Below are 21,835 nucleotides of genomic sequence, written 5' to 3' on the forward strand. Positions count from 1 at the left end.
TCACTTTCAACAAGTGGATACGTCTTTACTATTGGGGGTGGTGTTGTATCGTGGAAATCCACAAAACAGACTTGTATAGCCCGATCAACAATGGAATCGGAGTTCATTGCCTTAGATAAGGCGGGTGAGGAAGCCGAGTGGCTTAAGAACTTCCTTGAAGATATTCCATGTTGGTCTAAGCCAGTGTCATCAGTGCTGATCCACTGCGATAGCCAAGCAGCTATTGGAAGGGCAAACAATGGCTTCTATAATGGTAAGTCTCGACATATACGTCGACGACATAACACCGTGAGACACTTGATCGCAACAGGGGTGATTACAATTGACTATGTGAAGTCAATAGATAATCTAGCGGATCCGCTAACCAAAGGGTTAAACCGTGATCAAATGAATAAGTTGCTAGAGGGAATGGGTTTAAAATCCACAAACTAAAGAATAATCATAGTGGTAACCCAACCATGATGACTGGAGATCCCAAGAACTTGGTTCAAAGGGACAACTAAGCTATGAGAGTTCATGAGAAACACTCAACTATATCTATTCCCTAGAGAGCAATAGAGTGTTGGAGAACTTGCCTAGTGGTAAAGGCTAAGTCTATGACTTTTAATGGTTCTTAAAGATATCAAAGAGATGGACTTCTCAAAGAGACCAAGTATGGCAAGGTACTTGACTAAGAATCACCTATGTAAGTGCGAAGTGTGGTCGCTTCATAAAATGCGCTTATGAATCCAAAGTGGTGTCCAAGACCGCAATGGACACAAAACGTGAGAACGGATGAGGTTGAGGTGTTTAAGCGTTAACACCATTGTCTCGGTGCACGCTATGGGGGATTAGTTCAAAGCATCGCGCTACTAAGCCGCCTGTGTATCCGATGGTGTCGACTATGGAAGGTTCAAAGCCAACAACTACCTATCCTTATGCTTATATACCTCTCGAGGGTTGAGCTTGTGTCTGCATGCATATGCATTCGGCTATTTCCACTCATGTGGGGATTGTAGAAATCATGGTATTAAATATGTCCGGTCAATGGATTTTGACCAAATAATAAATGTGACGAGACATTTAATTTTGTGAAATTAAATGACATAGCGTCGATCTACATTTTACGTAGATAAATGTAGTATATTCACTTTCTCAAATCCAATTTCCGGTGAGTGAGAAATAGTGGATTAAAGTTGAGCATAATTAGCTTTTAATTAAAGCTTAGAGTTGGAGCTTAGGGAATAATTAACTAGTGTTAATTATCCCACATTGGAGGATTAACACATCTTTTAATGTGTTTAAATTAAGTGACTTTATGTTACTTAATAATTATAGTGGACCAAGATGGGTGAAAGATCCCACATGCGCGCACACGCGCGCGCCGCCGTCCGCCCGAGCCCGAGCCCGTGCCCGTGCACGTGCACGTGCTCGTGCTCGCGGCCGCGGGCCTCGGGCCCGGGCCCGTTCCCGATCCCGATCTCGATCTTGATCTTGATCTTGGACTTGGACTTGGACTTGGACTTGGATCTTGACAATTGGTCTTTGGGTGGTCTTTGGGCTTGGGGCTTGGGCCAAACTATTCTTTTTGGACCACCGCCGAGTCAGCAATCCAAGTAGCTTGACACGTCGTCAAGCGAGGCACAGTCACGGCTGCCACGTGAGAAATCCACACGCTCCACACACGGATGGCACACTCCTGCCACACTCTCGTAACCGTCGGCGGTTACGGATCTGCCATGATGAGCCTTCATGGCTTGGTTGACCCTGCATGGTGGCTTGACCTATAAATAGGCTAGCCATACCACTGCATTAGGACACACTTACAAGCATTCTCTGCATAAGCTCTCTCCCTCTCTCTGCATCAAAAGAGACGTAGCCGTTTTACCTTTGGGGACGACACGCCAAACCGAGAGCACTACCGTGGCGTATCTCGTCTTGCGGGAAGAGGCCTCCTCGACTCGGCTATCATACCATACTGGTTTAGTTGTTTCTTTTTTAAGTTGTAATTTCAGTTCAGTTCTTTCTTCTGTATTCCTTCTTTTGGGTTGTATTACGCCCGGTTTTGCTATCTTGTAATCCAGAAACAAACATAAATTAGTTTATTATTACCTTTAAAAAAAATTGATTCTATTGTTCTTTCTTTCCTTATTGTACAATTTTTGTATTGTTAACTAAAATTATTATGTTTATTCACCTTAATCAAATTGAACTTATTATTTTGTTTTCCACGGACATGTCAAGTATATTGCATGATAGAAAAAAATTGGCTGTGGAAGATTTAATAAGTAGCTCAAATATAGCTGGGAATGACATGATGAATGTTTTAATTGTTGTTGGTTAATCGTGTGGTGTAAATAGTCGATGAGAGTGACATGTGATTCGTCGATTGGGAAAATTGGGCATTCGTTTACAAATACTTGGAATAACTCCAATGTACTAAAGTCAAATACCACAATTTAATTAATGTTCTTATTTTTTTAAGCAAAAGAATAAATTTTAATATTTGGGCCTAACATCTTTATGTATTCTTATTCTAGCAATTTATTTCTATTTACCACTTATTTTATCAGTCAATTCTTGGAAAACATATCTTCCTCCTAATTCCATTCCATACATTTGTTCATCAATATCTCCACTCCCTAAAATCTCTCCGAAACAACCAAATCAATCTTTACCAATTTGTTATATCTATCCGCCAACAATATTTATCAGTTTTTTCTCCTCAACTTCATGTATACAAAAATCTCCATACATTGTTTGTAAAGCATAATTTCTTGATATCACAGTGTGAAGGAGAACCGAGAGAGTTGTGATTTTTCAATACCTTCTGCTTGTGCAAATTTTCTTCCTCCCAAAGGTATTTTCTTTTCCTCAATTCCATGACATATATTTATACATTCACTTTACTTCACTGGCCAAATCTGGAACTAATTAATTTGGAAATTTGCTGACACTTGTTGAATGATACTCCCTCCCAAAGTTTCAATCTTTAATGCTTTCGTAGTTGCCTTTCGTTGCTGTTTTAGAGAGAGAGAAAGTTGCTGTTTTGAGATGGCAGAGAGAGATGTGTAAGAGTTCAGGTGAGAATGATGACATAAAAATTGAGAGAGACGTGTAGGTGGCTGTAGTAATTTAATATCCCTCTCTATTAAAAATAGAAACATTTAAAACAGCACGGATTTTAGTGCACAGTTGGTAAAATAAGTGAAAACAATTGGTAAAGTAAGAGAGAGTAAAAGAAAATTGAGTAAAATAAGAGAGCGATGAAGAGAAAAAATAGTCAAAATAGAGTTAGTAGATTGTGAGGTCCATGTCCTAAAATAGAAAGGTTCTAAAGTTTCTATTTTTAAGAAACGATTCAAATGGAAATAGTTGTTATTTTTAAAAAACAGGGAGTAAATTTTGTTTTGTTCTTTTTGAAATTTACGAGAGAGATGAAAGTTGGAGATATATGGAGCAAAAACTAGTTTTGGCAACTAATTGTTTGTAAGACTGACTTTTTGTTATTTCCCGAGATGATAATGCAGGAATTTTGTAAGTACACGCACGTACTTAGGATGCATGCATTGTTTTTTAATTAGTTTTATATTACAAAGTCTAATTTTTTGCATACCATGTTATTTAAAAAATGATGAACTTTTGCACATCGCTTGAGGTTAGAACAGAAAGTTGAGTCAGGAGTTAATCGTTTGAGGTGAATTTTCTTTTTAAATAAGGACTATATCCTAAATATATTTTGATATGAAAAGGAGGTGAAATATTTGTCTTTTGTGTTTTATTGTTTCCTATCCGAAGTGGTTTTGCCACGCATGTATAATCAAATTCGGGTCCCAATATGGCCGCAAATCCTGCTCCGGACTAGTGTACACTGATACGAGTCTTCTATCATTATTAATTAGTTTAGACATATTAGGGATTTGCATATCTTTTCGTATATTTGTTTCTTGTTCATTAAGTTAGGGTAGTAGTTCTAGTATTATAAATAGGATAGATTGTTATTTTTTTAGTCAGTCAATCAATATATGAAATTATTTACTTGGCTCAATTAATTGTGCATCAAGAAACTATCATCAACGCTGCCGACGAGAACCTCTCTCGCGCCCAGCACCCCCCTCGGCCGACGTCATCTCCGACCCAAACCTCTTGGGCGCTCGACGACTACGGTCTCTGTTTCTTGATTGTGTGGAATTCGAACGTTAAGGAGGTAGGTCCTTAACAACGGTCGATTGGCTGCGTCCAACCGGGTCTCTAGTTTGTCAATCGCAGCATGTATGCGATCAAACAACTTGGTTGTATAGGAGTCTTCCAAATTTGGCATCTCAAAGTCTTTTACGGATGCAAGAGGTGGCAATGGTGATGATGGTGACAGAGACCGTAGAAATCGACCTCTAATTAGGGTGAATGGATGCGGAGGGTGACTCTCAATGAAAGCACCAGTTGTTAAGGGTCGTCCTCCTTAACGTTCGAATTCCACACAATCAAGAAACAGAGACCGTAGTCGTCGAGCGCCCAAGAGGTTTGGGTCGGCGATGACGTCGGTCGAGGGGGGATGCTGGGCGCGAGAGAGGTTCTCGTCGGCAGCGTTGATGATAGTTTCTTGATGCACAATTAATTGAGCCAAGTAAATAATTCCATATATTGATTGACTGACTAAAAAGATAACAATCTATTCTATTTATAATACTAGAACTACTACCCTAACTTAATGAACAAGAAACAAATATATGAAAAGATATGCAAATCCCTAATATATCTAAAATAATTAATAATGATAGAAGACTCGTATAATACACCCCGTAGATCATGCGCTATCTCCTACGAGTTGGCCGGTCTAGTGACTTGGTTCGTGGCCACGTTCCTTGTCATGTATGTTCAGATATGGTGATGGTGGATATGAATGGAAAATGGTTGCGCAACCGAACTTTACGTGAAATATTTTAGTGTACTTGGGTTTCTTTAAAGTTAAAACCCCCAAGGTCACTCGATTATGTCTTGACAAACTATATTTTGGCATGTGTTCACTGAGTGCATCAAGTACTCAGCCCTGCACATTGTTTTTAATGTGTAGATTGAGTTGCGACGGACGTGGTGGATGTTGAGCAGTCATTGAAGATTATGTTTTGTTTGGTATTTGTATATGTCGTGTCTTCATGCTCGGCATTATTCCATGTCTTGAATGCTTCCGCTAGAATTCTATATTTTCTTTGGATTGTTTATCTTTGGGTCTTTATTCTTCGAAGTTAGTATTTGTTGAGACAGTACTTTGTTGTTTTCAAGTTTCACAGTTATTCATTGTTTTTGGTCATGCCTGTCTTGTTCTTCCTCGCTTCTTTAATCATCTCATAGTCACGATCAACCGTGCTTTCTATTCTTAGAAAATGCCGACATGACAAAGTGGTATCAGAGCAACGTCCTTCCACTCTGGACCCAAGAGTCTTCTTTCTATCTTGATCTAGATTCGTATCCCTAGATACTCTGATGCCACTTTGTCGCGTCCGCATTTTCTAAGGATAAAATACATGGTTGATCGCGACTATGGGAGGATAAAAGAAAGGGAAAGAACAAAATATGTACGGCCAAAACAATTGAATAACTGCGAAACTTGAAAACGACAGAGTACCGTCTCCACAAATACTAACTTCGAGGAACAAAGACCCAAAGATCAATAATCCAAAGAACAATATAGAATTCTAGCGCAAGCGTTTAAGATATGGAATAATGTCGAGTATGAAGACCAGACACATCTGAATACTAAACAAGACATAATCTTCAATGACTCTGCTCAACATCCACCACGTCCGTCACTGCTCAACCTGCACATTTTAAAAATAATATTCAGGGCTAAGTACTTGATGCACTCAGTGTCTCTGTGGACACATGCCAAAATATAGTTTGTCAACCCATAATTGAGTGAACTTGAGGTTTTAACTTTAAACGAAACCCAAGTACACTAAAAATATATTTCACGTAAAGTTCGGTTGCACAACCATTTTCCATCCATATTCACAATCACCATACCATATCTGAACATACATGACAAAGAACGTGGCCACGAGCCAAGTCACTAGACTGGCCAACTCGAAAGAGATGTCGCACGATCTACGGGGTGTACACTAGTCCGAGCAGGGTTTGCGGCCCTACTGGGACCCGAATTCGATTAAACATACATGGCAAAGTCACTTCAGATAGGTTCCAATAAAACACAAGAGCATGACAAGACAAACATTTTCACCACCTTCTCACATTAAAATATATTTAGGACATAGTCTTTATTTAAAAAGAAAGTCCACCTCAAACGCTTAACTCCTCAATCAACTTTCTGTTCGAACCTCAAACGACGTGCAAAAGATCACTTTTTTTGAAAACACGATATGCAAAAATAAGACTTTGCAATATAAAAATAATTTAAAACAATGTATGCATCCTACGTGTGTGCTCAAATTATCCTTCGTTCTTTCAAAGAAAAGATAAATAATTTAAAATCTTACAGCTGTATTCAATATTTTTTTGTTTACTTATTACTAGATAGGAACTTAATTACATCGCGTTTACCTTGACTTCAACCCCCTAATTAAGGACTGAAAAGTTGTTAGCTTGCGCCAAAGTCATAAATCTAAAAACAATACTACTAATTCATATTACTACATAATTTACTAAGTATTACTCTCTGTCCACCATTTAAAGAATTATTTTGTCATTTAAAATTGTCCACGATTTAAAAAATCAATCATTTTTTCCACTTTTGATATATGACCCAACATTCTACTAATTACCTTTTACATTTATAATTTATTAAAACTAACATAAAAATGTGCCTCACATTTCCACTTACTTTCTCCATCTGCTTTTCTTCACAAAGTTAAGCCATTTTCATAAAATCCGTATCGAATCAAAATAACTCTTTAAATGATGGATATAGGGATTATTATTATTATTATTATTATTATTATTATTATTATTATTATTATTATTATTATTATTATTATTATTATTATTATTATTATTATCCAATCCATCAGTTTGAAATTTGAACTAAGCCCAAGTTTCTAGCATTAAGATTATTTTAGCCAGATATTGTGATCAACATAATACTATAGTATAACGAATATTGTTACAATAATTACGAAAACTCTAAAACACATAATTACAAAATAAATTCGCCTACCAAAAGCTAATTCGGATGTTTTGGAAACGAAATTAAAGTAATGTGATTATTAAGTACGAATACTATTGTTTAATTTTTCTAATTTAATTTTCAGCATATGGTTTTTCCTCTTTCGAATCCTCAGCTGGATCCTTCTTGAAATCTTCCTTGAGAGATTTAGCAATGGTTTCTGCCTTTTCTTCTTCTTCTTGAACCTGCATTTACACCATCCAATTTCATTCCATGTTTACTTTATGAATTATAATACTACTAATTAAACATCCACATCAAAAAGAGTATAACATTAAAATTGTTCGTGGAAAACGAATTACTATCGTTTTCAGATCCTTGAAAATTATACTGTTAGATAATTATCATTCTGTAACCTTTTTTTATTTAATTTAATTAATCTATAATGACTAACTTAGTGGCTTGTTAATCATTGACTAAATTGAGTGCAGAATTAACACGAAACATATAGTGATTTAAAAATAAAGAACCTTATCAATGAAGTCATCAATTGCTCCAGCATCATTTCCTGCCCTTTCAGCAATTTTTTCAACAAAATCTACAACCTCCCTTAATTTTGTATCCTTTGGAATATCGTCGGCGATATCCTCCGCCACCTTCTCTACCTTCTGCGCCACCTCCACCGCCTCCGCCTTTTCTTCCGCCTTCTGTAGAGCGGCCATAACCTTGCCTACACATACGAAAAAAAAATTAAAATGGCATGTATTATCTATTTTATTATGCAATAATTGGCTATATACAAAAAAAATTACATTATGGCTTATGCACTAAACCAAGTACTCATATATAAGAAATTGTCAAAAAATCATAAGGTCAAATTCTAGTTTATCCCAAAACTTTAAAAATTAGCATAAGAATTATTTGCAATTATCACTCAGACACATTTTTAATAAACTTCCATAATTTTCTTGTAATTTGCCTATATGTAATACTCCTTAAAAAGAGAATTTAATGACATTTTTAAGAAAATGCAACGAATCCTTACTCTTAAGCAATGGACCCCATTTGTAGCTGATGAAAGGTATCACTATTGCTACAGCCACACCCACAGCCCAGCTTCTATCCAAAATTTTACACACAAAAAACATTATAACAATTGAAAAAGCATAGAAATAAGCTTAAACAAACAACAGATGAAATTAATTTGACTTACAAAATATTCGAAGGAGGTCCGGGAGGCGGAGCTCCCGGTTCCATACTATGCACGATAAAATTTCTGAAACCATCAACAAATCAAACGATGTGACAAAATCGATACTATAATTAATATATATGTACGACTAACTATACTATACAACTATTAATTTTGGAACTTACATACCTTGTATTTTTGCTATAGCTTTGCAGAAATGTTGTATGGCTCCTTAGAGGTTGGAAACCATGTTTATCTTTGGAATTGAAGATCAAAACCATGTTATTCTTATCGAAATTTTGTAGTAGAGATTTGGATTTCTGACGATGATTTTTTTTATGATTGAAACCACCCAAAGATGAATCGCAAACTTGTGGGATCTTGATCAACATCAGACCTAGATTTTTGCAAACTATTTAAGTGTTCCTTCGATTTTAGAGTAAAAAAAGAACTTTATGATTTTGTATAGGAGAAGAAGAAGATGATATTGATGGGTGTGTGTAGTGTGTGTACTACTTCTATATGGCCCAGATTTACAGGGAGAAAGCTATAACAAAATAAGAGCACAAGAATTTTCCAATGTGAATATTTTTTGCAGTTCATAAAAAAGTTGAACTTTGAATATGCCATTCCTTCTATTTTATTATGCACGTTGAAAGTAAGATTTAAATTCATCTTTCTCTATGTTGGGTTTTTTTATGATGTGGAGTAGTAATAAATTAGCAATTATTGATAAAAAGGTAAATTTATTGATTCTTACATTCATATTTTATTTTTGATTCCACCATTCCTATCGTGCCACTTCAACTTCATTTTTGTTTTCTTTTTTCTTGATACATCAACTATTATTTTCAAATTTTCTAGTTATATTATATATTAATACTTTCCATTTAGAAATAAATTTTGACAAAATTAAATGACAAAAACATTTCACTTTTCTTCTTTCTCACATTCTCAGGGATTCTTTTTCTTCATACTATCCGAGTATGGTCATTACCAAGGAATTAATATGGTCAATAAAGATTACAAGTCGTCAATAAAATTAATTTTGGCATAAAAACACATAGGATTGGGGTAATATTTAATTTTCTCCATATGCATAATGAGTAATGACCATTAACCGCGCGTAGATATAATTATATAAATAAGTCATGTACAAATTGATAAATCCGTATATAATTAAGCTACATATACTAGCTAGATCCCTAAACCCTAGGTCGGTATGATGCAAAGGCAATGTTTGTAAGAAAAAAAAACAATATATATAAGTATATTATAACTATATTACATACTCCCTATATAATATATGTGTGTTAATTATGATGGTTCGATTTAGAGGTAGTTAGGTCAAAGCTAGCTAACGTTCAAATGAAATTTATCCACGACTAGTTGAAATTTTATTAATTTTATTTCCTGATTAGGATCAGATTTAACACGAACTTAAACTCAAAGTTTAATACGAAATTAATTTACATTTTCCAGTTTTATCTGATTTTACAAGTAACTAACTAATTAAGATTCGGACCAATATATATATAGTGCTATTATGCTGGCAAGAAGACAAACAGATCTTATAAGTTACTGAGTCACAATAAATTATCAATTCAATAAGCAAGTTGAAGTTTGATATACATCGAAAAAAAAAATTAAGAAATCTAGTACAATATGTCATTTGTATTAGTACACTTTTATTTCTTGAGATAAATTTTGCTCTACACTTCAACATAACTAATTAAATGTGTAATTACATTAATTTATCCTTGTGTCGTCATTACCACCACCACCTCCTTCTTTGGCTTTATCTTCTTCCTCATTTTGTGCCCCATTTTCTTTATCATCTTCTTTGTGATGATCATGGTTGATGGCACTCTCAACGACACATTCCACATAATCCTCTACTTTTTCCTCTACTTCTTGAACCTGCATAAAATTAATTAATTAACAAAATGTCAAAATAGATTAACATATATAGTTAGTAGGGATCTAACCCAATAAGACTACCATTTATATGAGAACTAAAAACCATTCTGGTCCAATAGATCGTAAAATGGATGGTTTCGAATTTCATGACTTCAATATCGATTCCCTTAATTTGATTCATGGGTAAAAATGAATTTTGAAATATACAAACTAATATTAATATTAAAGAGAATTGATATATTTTGAGATGCAAACTAATATGTTTACTGAGATTAATAAATCAGTAAACTGACATGGTTCGTAGTAAGCCTATTTAAAATATAATGACACTAGTTATTTGTTTAAATGCTCTATATGTGTAGTGTTCTATCTCCTTCAAAAGTTCAAACACACTATATATGCTATGTGTCCCATTTCCATCAAACACTCAATTTCCAAATGAAGAAAATAGCTATTTTCAATCTTCGTTCTTATAATTTTTCGTGACGCCAATTATTTTTCTTTCCAAGTTTATACAAATGTTGATTAACGAAATTTAGTTAACAAATCAGCGTGGCGAATAGTCACTATGCCCGCCCGTGTAATTAACAAAAAAAGAAAACTAGTTAATTAATTAGTTTACCTTATCTATCAAGTCTCCAAGTTTATGAGCATCCTTATTAGCTATTTCAGCCACATGCTCAACAAAATCCACTGCTTTTTTTAGACCTCCGCCCCCGGGAAGTTCCTCCGCCAATTTCTCCGCCACCTTCTCCACCCCCTCTGACGCCTTCTCCACCGCCTCAACTATTTCCTCGGCTATCTCCACCGCCGTCTCTACTTCATCTAAAAATTAATTTCCACATTTAGAATTATGCACTATACATATAATCTATATAAATTCATCATTAAAAATTATGGAAAATAGACTTACTTTTAATTTTGAGAAGCGATGTCCATTTACTACTAAAGAAGGGTAGAACTACTGTTATAGCTACTCCCACAATCCATTTTCTGCACCGATTTATTTCAATAATAGAACTATTTAACCACAAACATCATAATATACTAACTATATTTTGCTAATTAAAAAAATTAAATTCGACGTACGTACATAAAACTGAAAGGAGGCTTGGAGGGCGGTGGAGTTCCCGGTTGAACAACGCTGCGTACAATAAATCTCCTGAAGATATATTAATTAAAGAAAATTAATTGATTGATTGCATCAATGAATTATTAACAATGATGAAAATTATATGAATTTGTAATTTGGAAATATTGATCATCCAATGTAACACGTACCTTGGACTTGCGTAATATTGTTTCGATCGAATTTTATGTTCCCAAAAACATGAAGATGAAGAAGAGGGAGAAGATAACGATATCGATTTTCGAGTTTCAGAGGGCTGAGAATATTGAGGTGGGAGAAATTTGAAGGTGATGAGTGATTTGAATATAGACATGTTTTATGATGCCTAATTTTATGAATACTTACGTGGAATATGGGAATATTTTCTCTTGATTATATCTTGATGAATTTTCGAGAGTTGTTAGCTCTTATCAAATAATTAATCTTGTGAAGAAACGTGAGAGATTTTTATAGAAGAAGAAATGGTTGCGAGTCTTTAATTCGCAGTAAGTGTTATGCAAGAAATCTCTATTCAATAGTCTTGTTTCCTACCTGCTCCAAGCTGACTTTTCATTTAATTTTATTGGACAGAAACGAGAAATATTACACAATTGTAGTAATAAGTTTGTCTATAAATCTCATTTAATTTATGTGCAAACAAAATGTAAATTATGTAGGATTTGTGAGGCTTCGACTATAAGATTATTTGCAAATCATATATCTATAAATCTATTTTGCTAATTCGCAATTATATTGTTAGGATTGTCATTAAAAAAATTGTTTGAAATTCACTCAGGCGATTTATTTTACAACTAAATTTAAAAACTCCAGCCTTTAAGTGCAAGGTAGCTAACGACGTGTATCATTCTCCTTCGACAAAAAATAAACTATGGCCTTTGCCGTTAATTGGTTCTACAAAGTTATTGAATATATTAAACTTTAGCGTAACTAATCTATTAAGCCTGAGTCACTTATAATTAATTTTATAAGATGATTAACATCTAATTAATTAGATTATAATCATAAGTGATGAGGCAATTCTGATGATGATTTGTAAGTCCAATAATTTAATTTTCTTTGTAGCTAGCAGCCCCAACTTTTGAAAAGGGAAAATCGAATGTGGATGTTTCTATCCTTGATCTCTTGTCCATTTCTAGTTTGTCATGATCTCTTATGTTTAGAAATCTTTTACTACTAGTAGAATCAAATACAAGGGATTATAGGCCTTAATTTGATTAGTTTTAAGATTAAGCGTAAAGCTTTTGGGCCCATTACCAGTAGCGGGCCAACTTGATTAAAATAGGCCACTTAAAGAAAATGGGCTTTCATATTAGAATTTGCGATTAAGCTCCAATAATTACTTGGATTATCAATTCAGATTAAATCGTCAAGCCCTATACTTTTAGATAATAGGACTACAAATCATGTTTTTCCAAGCTTCATAAAGATGCACGGGTATTATTTAATTCGAGCATAAATCTTAAATTTATTGATTATGTAATCGTGAGAAAAATATATATCACTAATTAGTTAGACGAAAATAACATATTTATAAAAAGTGGACGAAAAGTTGATTGTGTGACTATTATATGAACTAATTAATAATATTTGAATAGGTGACGGAAGTTTCTTTTCTAAATAATTCAAAATTATTATGCGTTTTTAACTTGGTGATTTTTGTAATAAAAACTTCACTGATTTTAATTCCGTTTCTACAATTAATTAATTCCTTCCGTCTAGTGTATAATGCAAGTTATTACATTTACTTAATATTATGTTTACATCAATACATTATAGTATTTAATTAAGGCCATATCATTACACATTTTTAGATACTAGCTAGGTTCAACATTCAACAATATTACATATGAATATTAATTGTATAATTTGTATGTAATATCCATCATAAATATTGATCGATGCCACGAAGAGATGAACTCAAACGAGACAAAGACAAGAGAATGCATACAACAAATATTTTAAGAGCAATATATATTATACCTAATTTCCTCATTCCTTCAAAATATAATTAAAACTCAAACCAAGTGAAAACAATACACAAAACCCCATAGACCCATAGGCTTGTAGTCATACAATCTAACATCCAAAATATGTAGCAACTACTAACATAACTCAAACCCTACCATTATCACTGCACTAATAAATTCATTGCTGAACTTAACAAGATTTTGTCTACAACCCTAACCCACTCATCATAGTCAGTTATACTTATACATCACCTATACCTTATATCTTACAATATACACCACACCAAAATGCATATCCATGCAAAGCACACAACATTATGTAACCCTAATGAATGTCGATTTTGCCGAGATAAAATTCCTCGATCCAACAAACCCTAATCAAACTCATAACATAAATATCGATCAAGAAGAGATTCCCACACCAAGAAAATCTATGAACGCGACGTCTTTCCTCTCGATGGATTTCTCCTCGAGCAAGCCATCTACACTCGTCCGCGTCTTGCCAAATTGGTACGACCCCTCCCCACCACGTGACGAATAATTGAAGATGTTTGAAACCGCGGTCTTACCAATTCTGGCCTCAATTGAGTCAGGATAGGGGCTAAATACGGAGAAATTGCTTTGATGATTATAACCTCTTTTTCTCCTTCCACATGGATCAGAAGAGTTATAAGGTGGCAAACTATTAGGCCAGCCAGAGAAGGAACACAAAGGGTAGATTTTGTCCTTGCTTTGGCTTTTCGAATCTTCGAAATTAATCCCACCATTTTGAAAGCTGATTTTGGATCCATACTCCTCTTCAAGCCTTGAATTCCTTTGCCGGAAAAGGTAATTAGTGGGAGGATTAGCATCATGATCTTGATTATGGGCTCTAATAATCTTGCCAGAAAGCTTGGATTTTTCTCTTTGCTTTCTTGCCATAATCACATGCCAATGGTTTTTGACAGCATTATCAGTTCTACCAGGAAAAAGCCTTGAAATTAAAGCCCATTTGTTTCCATGTATTCTATGAGCTGCAAGGAGCCTTTCTTCCTCTTCCTCCGAGAACGGCTGCCGATTTATTCTTGGATCAAGTTGGTTAAACCATCTCAATCTGCAACTCTTCCCTACATATCATATTTATCAAAGATTAAAAAATATTTTGCTTTTTAAAAAAAATTTCATATAATGTTATTTTTAGGGTTTTGGACCAAATTATGAATTTTATGAATTATGAACTTTATGCACTTAAAACAAGTAACATATAATTATGAATTTTATGCACTTAAAACCTGTATGAACTTGATTTTAATTTACAAGAAATTATTTCCATATAAAGATATACTAATATATATAGGGTTAATTACCTGATCTTCCTTGGAGTTTTTCAGCAATGGAATTCCAATTTTGAGGGCCATATTTTTCGACGAGCTGTCGGAGTTTTTCGTCTTCTGCAGGCCTCCAGTGGCCTCGAGGGCAAGTTCTTGGATCATCGGTCGAGCCACGACATCTAGTTTCATCCATGGAAATTTAAGCTCTATATATCTAGTTTATCAAAAGAATATCAGAAAAGGAAATCTAGAGAAAGTAGGAAAGAAGAAGATATATATCAACTGATGAAATAATTGGCTTTGCACCACAAAATGGACTTTAACATGTAGGAAAGTGAAAAGAAAGAAAGCCACCAATTTTAATTTCTGATTAATTATGGCCCTTAATATTAAAATTGTGGTTATTACTTAGGTGTACTTGTCAGAATCAAATTATATACTTCAATTACATACATGACACAAATCACTTGAAATATCTTTCTTGCTTCATAATCGCATTTTATATTTCGTTAGTACATCTAATTTGGTCATCATTATGGTATACATTTGGCGTGTGTTTGTAAGATAATAAAAGTATATAATAATAATAATAATAATAATAATAATAATAATAATAATAATAATAATAATAATAATAATAATAATAATAATAATAATAATAATAATAATAATAGCATTGTTACTGTTATTAGTATTACACTGTTACTACTACTATTACATCGTGCTATTAATAATATTTATGGAGAAAACTGGGTATTATATTGCAAAATATTAGGACTAAATGTTTTTATGATTAAGGTGATATAGTAATTAATTAGGCATACTCATTTCAAAATATTAGCAATGGAATATTGCATGGAAACTAATGAATTATATATCTTACATCAGTAGCAACCAAAAACAATCTGATAAACTAACTTCAATTAATAAAGTATGAAACATAATTCATACAGAAGAAGTTATATTACCTTATATGGAGAAGAAGAAAAGACCAAAATGATCAGAGCAGTCGAAATATTACTGATCAGATACAGACTACAGTTAATTAAAATCTCATAGAAAGAATGATTGATCAGAAGAAAAGAACATCCAACGAGGAAGACTGAAGATTTTTTTCTAGAAACAAGACTGTCAAAAAATAAAATTTAGGCTATATAAAGTTTCAAACAGGCAGGATTGAAAAGCTTGTAGCTGAAATATTGTAATGGTTGGTAGCCTCTCTATTTTTTTTATCTATAGATACACTTCACAATTTAATATTATAGAATTTGAACTATTGTCTGTAACAAGACAATTATTTAGGCTTTGTACATGCCTACACAAAATGCACTTATTTGGATTTAGTAATAAATAATTTAATTTTAGTAACAAACCATAAATTAGTTTCAGAAGTTTATTTTCTTGTTCAAAGGTATATGGTTAGACAAATTCGTTCCCAAACTAATTAGGATTTCCACGTTTTCCACATATATTACTATATTAGTTAGATCAGAAAAAAAGTAAATAAATTGAGGAAAAAATAAAATTAATTCGGAGAAATTGGCACTCTCTGCTGCCTTCCAAATTAAAATAAATTAATAGTTGTGTGGAGTAGTATAATAAAATAACAGATCAAGGAAAACATTTTTCTTTGCCACCTATTTGTTTAATTAGTTAAATATAGTTATTCTTTTTTAAGTAATTAAATTCTATTTATTTTCCGTTTTATCAGTTATTAATTCATATGTATACGTATATAAATAAGTAGAAAAGATTAGAAAATAGTGGGTTGAGAGTTGAAATAGATGTACTTTCCATGCAGATGATAAGTCAAAAGCGAACTTAGAAAGAAACAAAGCAATTAAACTTAAAAAATTGATTTCTTAACTGACTGATTATTCCATACCCCACGAAAGTAATCACTTTGGTTTTCCAAAGGAAGTCTGAAAAATAGTTTATCCATTCACATCAAACGTAGTTTACCAAAGAACACAAGCCATCTCAAAAATAGTTGGTGCAAAATCAGTGTCTAACCCTTAATCAAACTGCGGTAATGTGTCTTAATTTCCCATCATATGTAAACATGCTCTGTCTAATCAGGAACAAGTGTACTAATCATCAACTTAATTATTAATCACCACTCTCAGTTTTATTCCAATTTGTCGTATTGGATTAGAACATTCATAATCTGGGCAAGAATGTTTTTTAATGAATATGATGTAAGGCAAAAAATTTTAAGCAATTTTCACTTTCATTAGTATAAGATGTTTAGTTCGATCATCTTGGATATATAGTTCGATAAGTGTTCAAGAGTGCATTATATCAATATAATAGTACGTTGCATACTTTATGTGACACTAGTCGTGTGCATTGTTCTCGTCAGCATTATTTTATATATATAGGAGTTTTTAGATGAATGTATCTAATTTGATCATATTAAATTGTTACATGTGCGTATCTAATTTGATCATATTAAATACTCCCTTCGTCCCGGGCTACTCGCTCATTTCCTTTTCGGCTCGGAGATTAAGGAATGAGTGTATAGGAAAGTCAAAAATGACGGCTGTAGGTGAAATTTTTTACTAAAAATGGAAAGAGTGCAAGTAACTTGGGACGCCCAAAAAGGAAATAAGTGCGAGTAGTGCGGGACGGAGGGAGTAGTTACTATCGTATATGAGTAATATATAGGGATGTGATCAAATCAATAAGTGAAATTCTATCAAGAATTAAAGCAAATCTCAATCATTTAATCTTGTGATGTAATCGTTAGATTAATGTCATGTGTCATCTAATAATGTAGATTATGTAGTCTAATAATTGTAGCGCGTTTTAGTCTAATAATGTAGATTGTGTAGTCTAATAATGTAGCTCGGCTAATAATGTAATGTTTTTAGTGCAATAATGTAGCTCGGATATTATTATCACAACCATCCAATCTAAGGGCTGAGATTTGCTTTGATTTTTGACATGATTTCACTTATTGACCATAATGCGCCTTGTAATATATATGCGCATATATGATGTGTAAACTTGAAAATTTGTTTGGGTGCCTAAATTCTTTTAAGTTGGACTTTTTTGTTGATATATTTATTTTATTTGGGGGGGTTCCTAAAATTTGTTAGGGTACCAAATAGTTATATACTTAATTCCCTCGGTTGTCATAGCTACTAGAAAATGGTTAGGCAAAATAATAAATTAATATAGCAACTTAACGAGACTGTAATTTCCTCCCTGCAACATATTCCACAAGCATGAAAAAATGGGATCTCAGTTAGTAAAAAAATAAAAGAGTTTAATTTCTTAGAAATTGGACAATTAAAAAAAGGATAAACGTAACCTAATCAGGTAAGGTTGAGAAAATGATAAAAGAGAAGAATAATAAATATACAGATATGGAATAGCTTTCAGTGAATTGATAAAACACAAATCAGTTAACTTGCAAAGGTAAAATATGATAACATTTGATTCAAAGTGTCTCTATAATGAAAACAATAATTTACCTCAATTATTTTATCTCATCTTTCCAAGAAATCCATTTTAGCAACACATCAACGAACGCTAATAACTTAAACCTCAACAAACAAACTTTGACCCAACCCTCTACCATATTCACCTCTACTTTTATTTATACCTCACTTATACATTTAATTTAATTTAATTTAATTTAATATATTGGTACATAAGATTTGTATATTTGGTATAAGATGATAATTTTTGTATCTAAAATTCTTTCAAGTTGAGATAAATTTGTTTATTTCGTAGATATAATAACTACTCAAACACAGTTTTAATTATACCCAAAGTGGGACGCCTCTATGCAGAGATAACTACATGCAAAATTAGTGACCTATGTTCTACCACTTGTCAAAGCAAACATTTTTTAAAAAATTGATTAGCTGATGATTAACACTTACTTAGCAGCCTTTTTTTGCCAAATAAATGAATTACTTGAACATAAAGATGGCGTGTCATCCACCGCATAAACTAAATAATAAAAAAGTAAGAAATTTTCAAAGAAGAAACCCATATAGAATGTATGTGTTTAAATGGATGGACAAACTTTTCTTGCTGAAATTCAGTTAATACCAACCTCCATTTAATTTTGATTAATATTACGTTTAGTTAATCAATAAGAAATAAATGTTAAGTATAGTTAGTTGGCATTTTTGTATCTATCATTTCGATAGATTGCCACTCCTTTTCGGTTAGCCATACCTTTTAGTTCTCATTTTTAAGGTGGAGTATTTGGATTTAAGATGCGACACTTTAGCTACCTTATTGTGTAATTATTAATTAATAATGGATTCAGGTTTCTTGATTGAGCAAAAACTGATGTTTTTTATGACATTTCTGATTTCTTTTATGCATCGATCATTGTAGGTCAGGTGGTTTATATTAGTACGAAATTATTATACTCTCACCGTCTCACTTAAGATGACACACTTTTTGTTTTTAATGATGAAAAAAAAGGGTTTAGCGAGCACAAAAATGGTGAAAAATGTTTGCTAAATATCATTAACGAGCGAGCCTTACTAGCAACCATATATCGCGCTGCTCGTAAACACATCGCTCACTATATTTTGTGGGCACTAGTGATTGTTGTATGACAAACATGTATATGTGCCCGCAAAATCCAGTCATGAAGGCGTGAATGGATTCGCGGGTGTTAGAAATCAGCGAAGATCATGCGAGGATTATACTAAGATTATACGAAGATTGTGGAATTAATGTAGAATGATCCTTTCCTGATTTATAGCTAGGGTAAATCATACCAAAATAATTCCATATGTACATAATCTTGCTGCCTATATTAGGTGTGCATCTTCTGCCATTGAAATATACTTGAATGAATAAATCATAGCCCTATATAAAACATGGTATCAGAGCATTCAGAGCATAATAAACGAGGGCTCAGAATATAGTTTCATCATCGCCCGATACATGTCCCGACCTGAAGGCGGACAACCGGCGATATACCTGAAAATGGCAGAAGGAGACGATGTCAAAAACGGCGACATTAAACTCAAAGCAAGCAAGAATGTTGTAGTAGCATTCAAGCTAAATGGGAGAAATTATCCCCTATGGGCTCGACTGATGCGAGTAGCCATCGGGAGCAGGAGGGCACTACGGCATATCACCGGAGTGCCGGAACCACCAAAGCCAACCGATAAAGAATATCTGGAGTGGGAGGAGACCGATTTAGTGGTCTTCTCCTGGATCGTGGACAATATGGAGATCGAAATCGTCGGAGATTTCGCACATCACCAAAGTGCGAAGGCCATCTGGGACAGCTTAGCCGTGACGTACCAGAGTACGTCGGACTCATATATGATTTACGACCTGGAGGATAAGGCCAACCGAATCGTCCAAGGGGACATGGATCTGGAGACGTATTGGAGAACCCTACATGGAGTATGGATCGAAATCGATCGGTGCCAGACAAAGACCATCACCTGCTGTGACAAAGGAGTTGGTGAGTACCGAAATATCATAAATCAAAGAAGATTATACAAGTTCTTGGCGGGGTTGAACCCCCAATTCGAAGGGACGAGAAGAGACATCCTCAAAGAAAGCCCAGCCCCTCCAGTAGATGTCGCATATGGCTGGGTGAAGAGGGAAGCCATACAGCTCAAGATAATGCCGCCGGCGAACCCTGATTCAACCGCCGCAACGGGTAGGGCTCGGATTTGGAGCCCGAAACACCCGATTCCAGACCCCGCAGCCCCAGCAGCCGCCAATCCGTTTCGGACCACACCACGCCGCCACCAACAACCGCCGCGGAGCAACCAAACCCGACAAAACCAAGCTATGGTGCTCAAATTGCGGTATGAACAAACATACCCGGGAAACTTGCTTCAAATTGGTTGGTTTCCCGGATTGGTGGGAGGAGAATCAAAAGGGAAAGGCCAAATTGGCCATCGGAGTTGACGAAAATGGCGGAACAGAGGGTACCGTCCGAGGACGAGGTGGTGCAGAGAATGGAACTCCAGGCGGCGGCGGCGGCAGACGTGGAGAAGAGGTGGGGCAGGCAGCTTTCGCCGGACGCATCGGAGGGTCGGAGAACGGCGCGGCTGCTTTGGGGGAAGGAGGTAATGGGTTAGGGTTGAACAAGCCCTACCCATCTTATTTCTTTCCTAAAAATCCCCATTATTTTGTTAAATCACACAAGAGACCCCATACCTTGCAGACTGCCCCCCACACTATGAATAATTCGAAAACTGACCCACCAATTTGTGATAATGCCTTAGTCAGTCCTAATAGTTTTAAAATATTGCACGATCTGCCCATTGCATGTACGGTCAAACATAAAATTGGTGATAAAGATGAACGGTGGATTTTTGATTGTGGGGCCACTGACACGATGACCCATGATAGGAAGGATTTTGTTAATTTTTGTGGTTCTATGAAAAGTCATATTCAGACTGCAGATGGGGAATTAACTTCGGTAGAGGGGAGTGGGACAATTGAGATTTCACCAACATTAAGACTGTCGAATTGCCTATATGTTCCCAACTTGTCTCACAAGTTGATGTCTATTAGCCACGTGACGAAGGAATTAAATTGTACATTGCTTATGCACCCTAATTTCTGTGTATTACAGGATATCAGGACGAGGAGGATAATTGGGCGTGGCACTGAGCGTCAAGGCCTTTACTATGTTGATGAGATGGCTCACCAAGGCAGTGCCGCAATGCTGGCTCACGGATCTGCGACTCGAGATGCTTGGTTGTGGCACAGACGTCAGGTCATCCATCTCTTGGTTATTTTAAATTGCTTTTTCCTAGTTTTTCCCATCTCAAGGATTTTGAGTGTGAGTCTTGTGTTTTGGCGAAAAACCACAGACAGTCGTTTAAGTCTTCTGAAACTCGTGTCAAGAATTTGTTTTCTTTAGTGCATGCTGACGTTTGGGGCCCTGCGCCCGTTATTGGTGATCATAGTTTTCGATATTTTTTTATTTTCGTGGATGATTGTTCAAGGATGACTTGGGTATATTTTTTAAAGAATAAATCCGAGGTTTATGATAAATTTGTCCTTTTTTACAAACTAATCCAAATTCAATTTCAGACAACCATTAAAGTCCTTAGATCTGATAATGGGAGGGAGTTCGTCAATAACGAAATGGCAAATTTTTTCACGGAAAACGGGTTAGTTCACCAAACCTCATGCCCATATACCCCCGAACAAAATGGAGTAGCCGAGAGGAAAAATAGAATAATTATGGAAATAACTCGTGCACTGTTT

At 34.6% G+C, this 21,835-nt stretch overlaps 3 protein-coding genes across 3 annotated transcripts; all 3 read right to left on the minus strand.

Annotated features, from left to right (window-relative positions):
* Positions 1–7,174: 7,174 nt before the first annotated feature.
* On the minus strand, positions 7,175–8,812 carry LOC121779475. Its single transcript, XM_042176805.1, has 5 exons — positions 8,478–8,812; positions 8,310–8,372; positions 8,142–8,212; positions 7,627–7,826; positions 7,175–7,341 (listed from the first exon to the last, which is right to left on the minus strand). Exons 1-5 carry the CDS (start codon positions 8,678–8,680, stop codon positions 7,231–7,233), a joined length of 648 nt encoding a protein of 215 aa, XP_042032739.1. The 5' UTR covers positions 8,681–8,812; the 3' UTR covers positions 7,175–7,230.
* Positions 8,813–9,897: 1,085 nt separating this feature from the next.
* LOC121779461 lies at positions 9,898–11,775 on the minus strand. Its single transcript, XM_042176788.1, has 5 exons — positions 11,490–11,775; positions 11,302–11,370; positions 11,122–11,201; positions 10,831–11,033; positions 9,898–10,208 (listed from the first exon to the last, which is right to left on the minus strand). The coding sequence occupies exons 1-5, from the start codon at positions 11,648–11,650 to the stop codon at positions 10,038–10,040; spliced, it is 684 nt and encodes a 227-aa protein (XP_042032722.1). The 5' UTR covers positions 11,651–11,775; the 3' UTR covers positions 9,898–10,037.
* Positions 11,776–13,311: 1,536 nt separating this feature from the next.
* Positions 13,312–15,745, minus strand: LOC121778618 (transcription factor MYB117-like). Its single transcript, XM_042176004.1, has 3 exons — positions 15,583–15,745; positions 14,651–14,828; positions 13,312–14,410 (listed from the first exon to the last, which is right to left on the minus strand). Exons 2-3 carry the CDS (start codon positions 14,805–14,807, stop codon positions 13,707–13,709), a joined length of 861 nt encoding a protein of 286 aa, XP_042031938.1. The 5' UTR covers positions 14,808–14,828; positions 15,583–15,745; the 3' UTR covers positions 13,312–13,706.
* Between the last annotated feature and the right edge of the window lie 6,090 nt (positions 15,746–21,835).

The sequence above is a fragment of the Salvia splendens genome, chromosome 19 (assembly GCF_004379255.2).
Source record: "Salvia splendens isolate huo1 chromosome 19, SspV2, whole genome shotgun sequence".
Classification (NCBI taxonomy): Eukaryota; Viridiplantae; Streptophyta; class Magnoliopsida; order Lamiales; family Lamiaceae; genus Salvia; species Salvia splendens.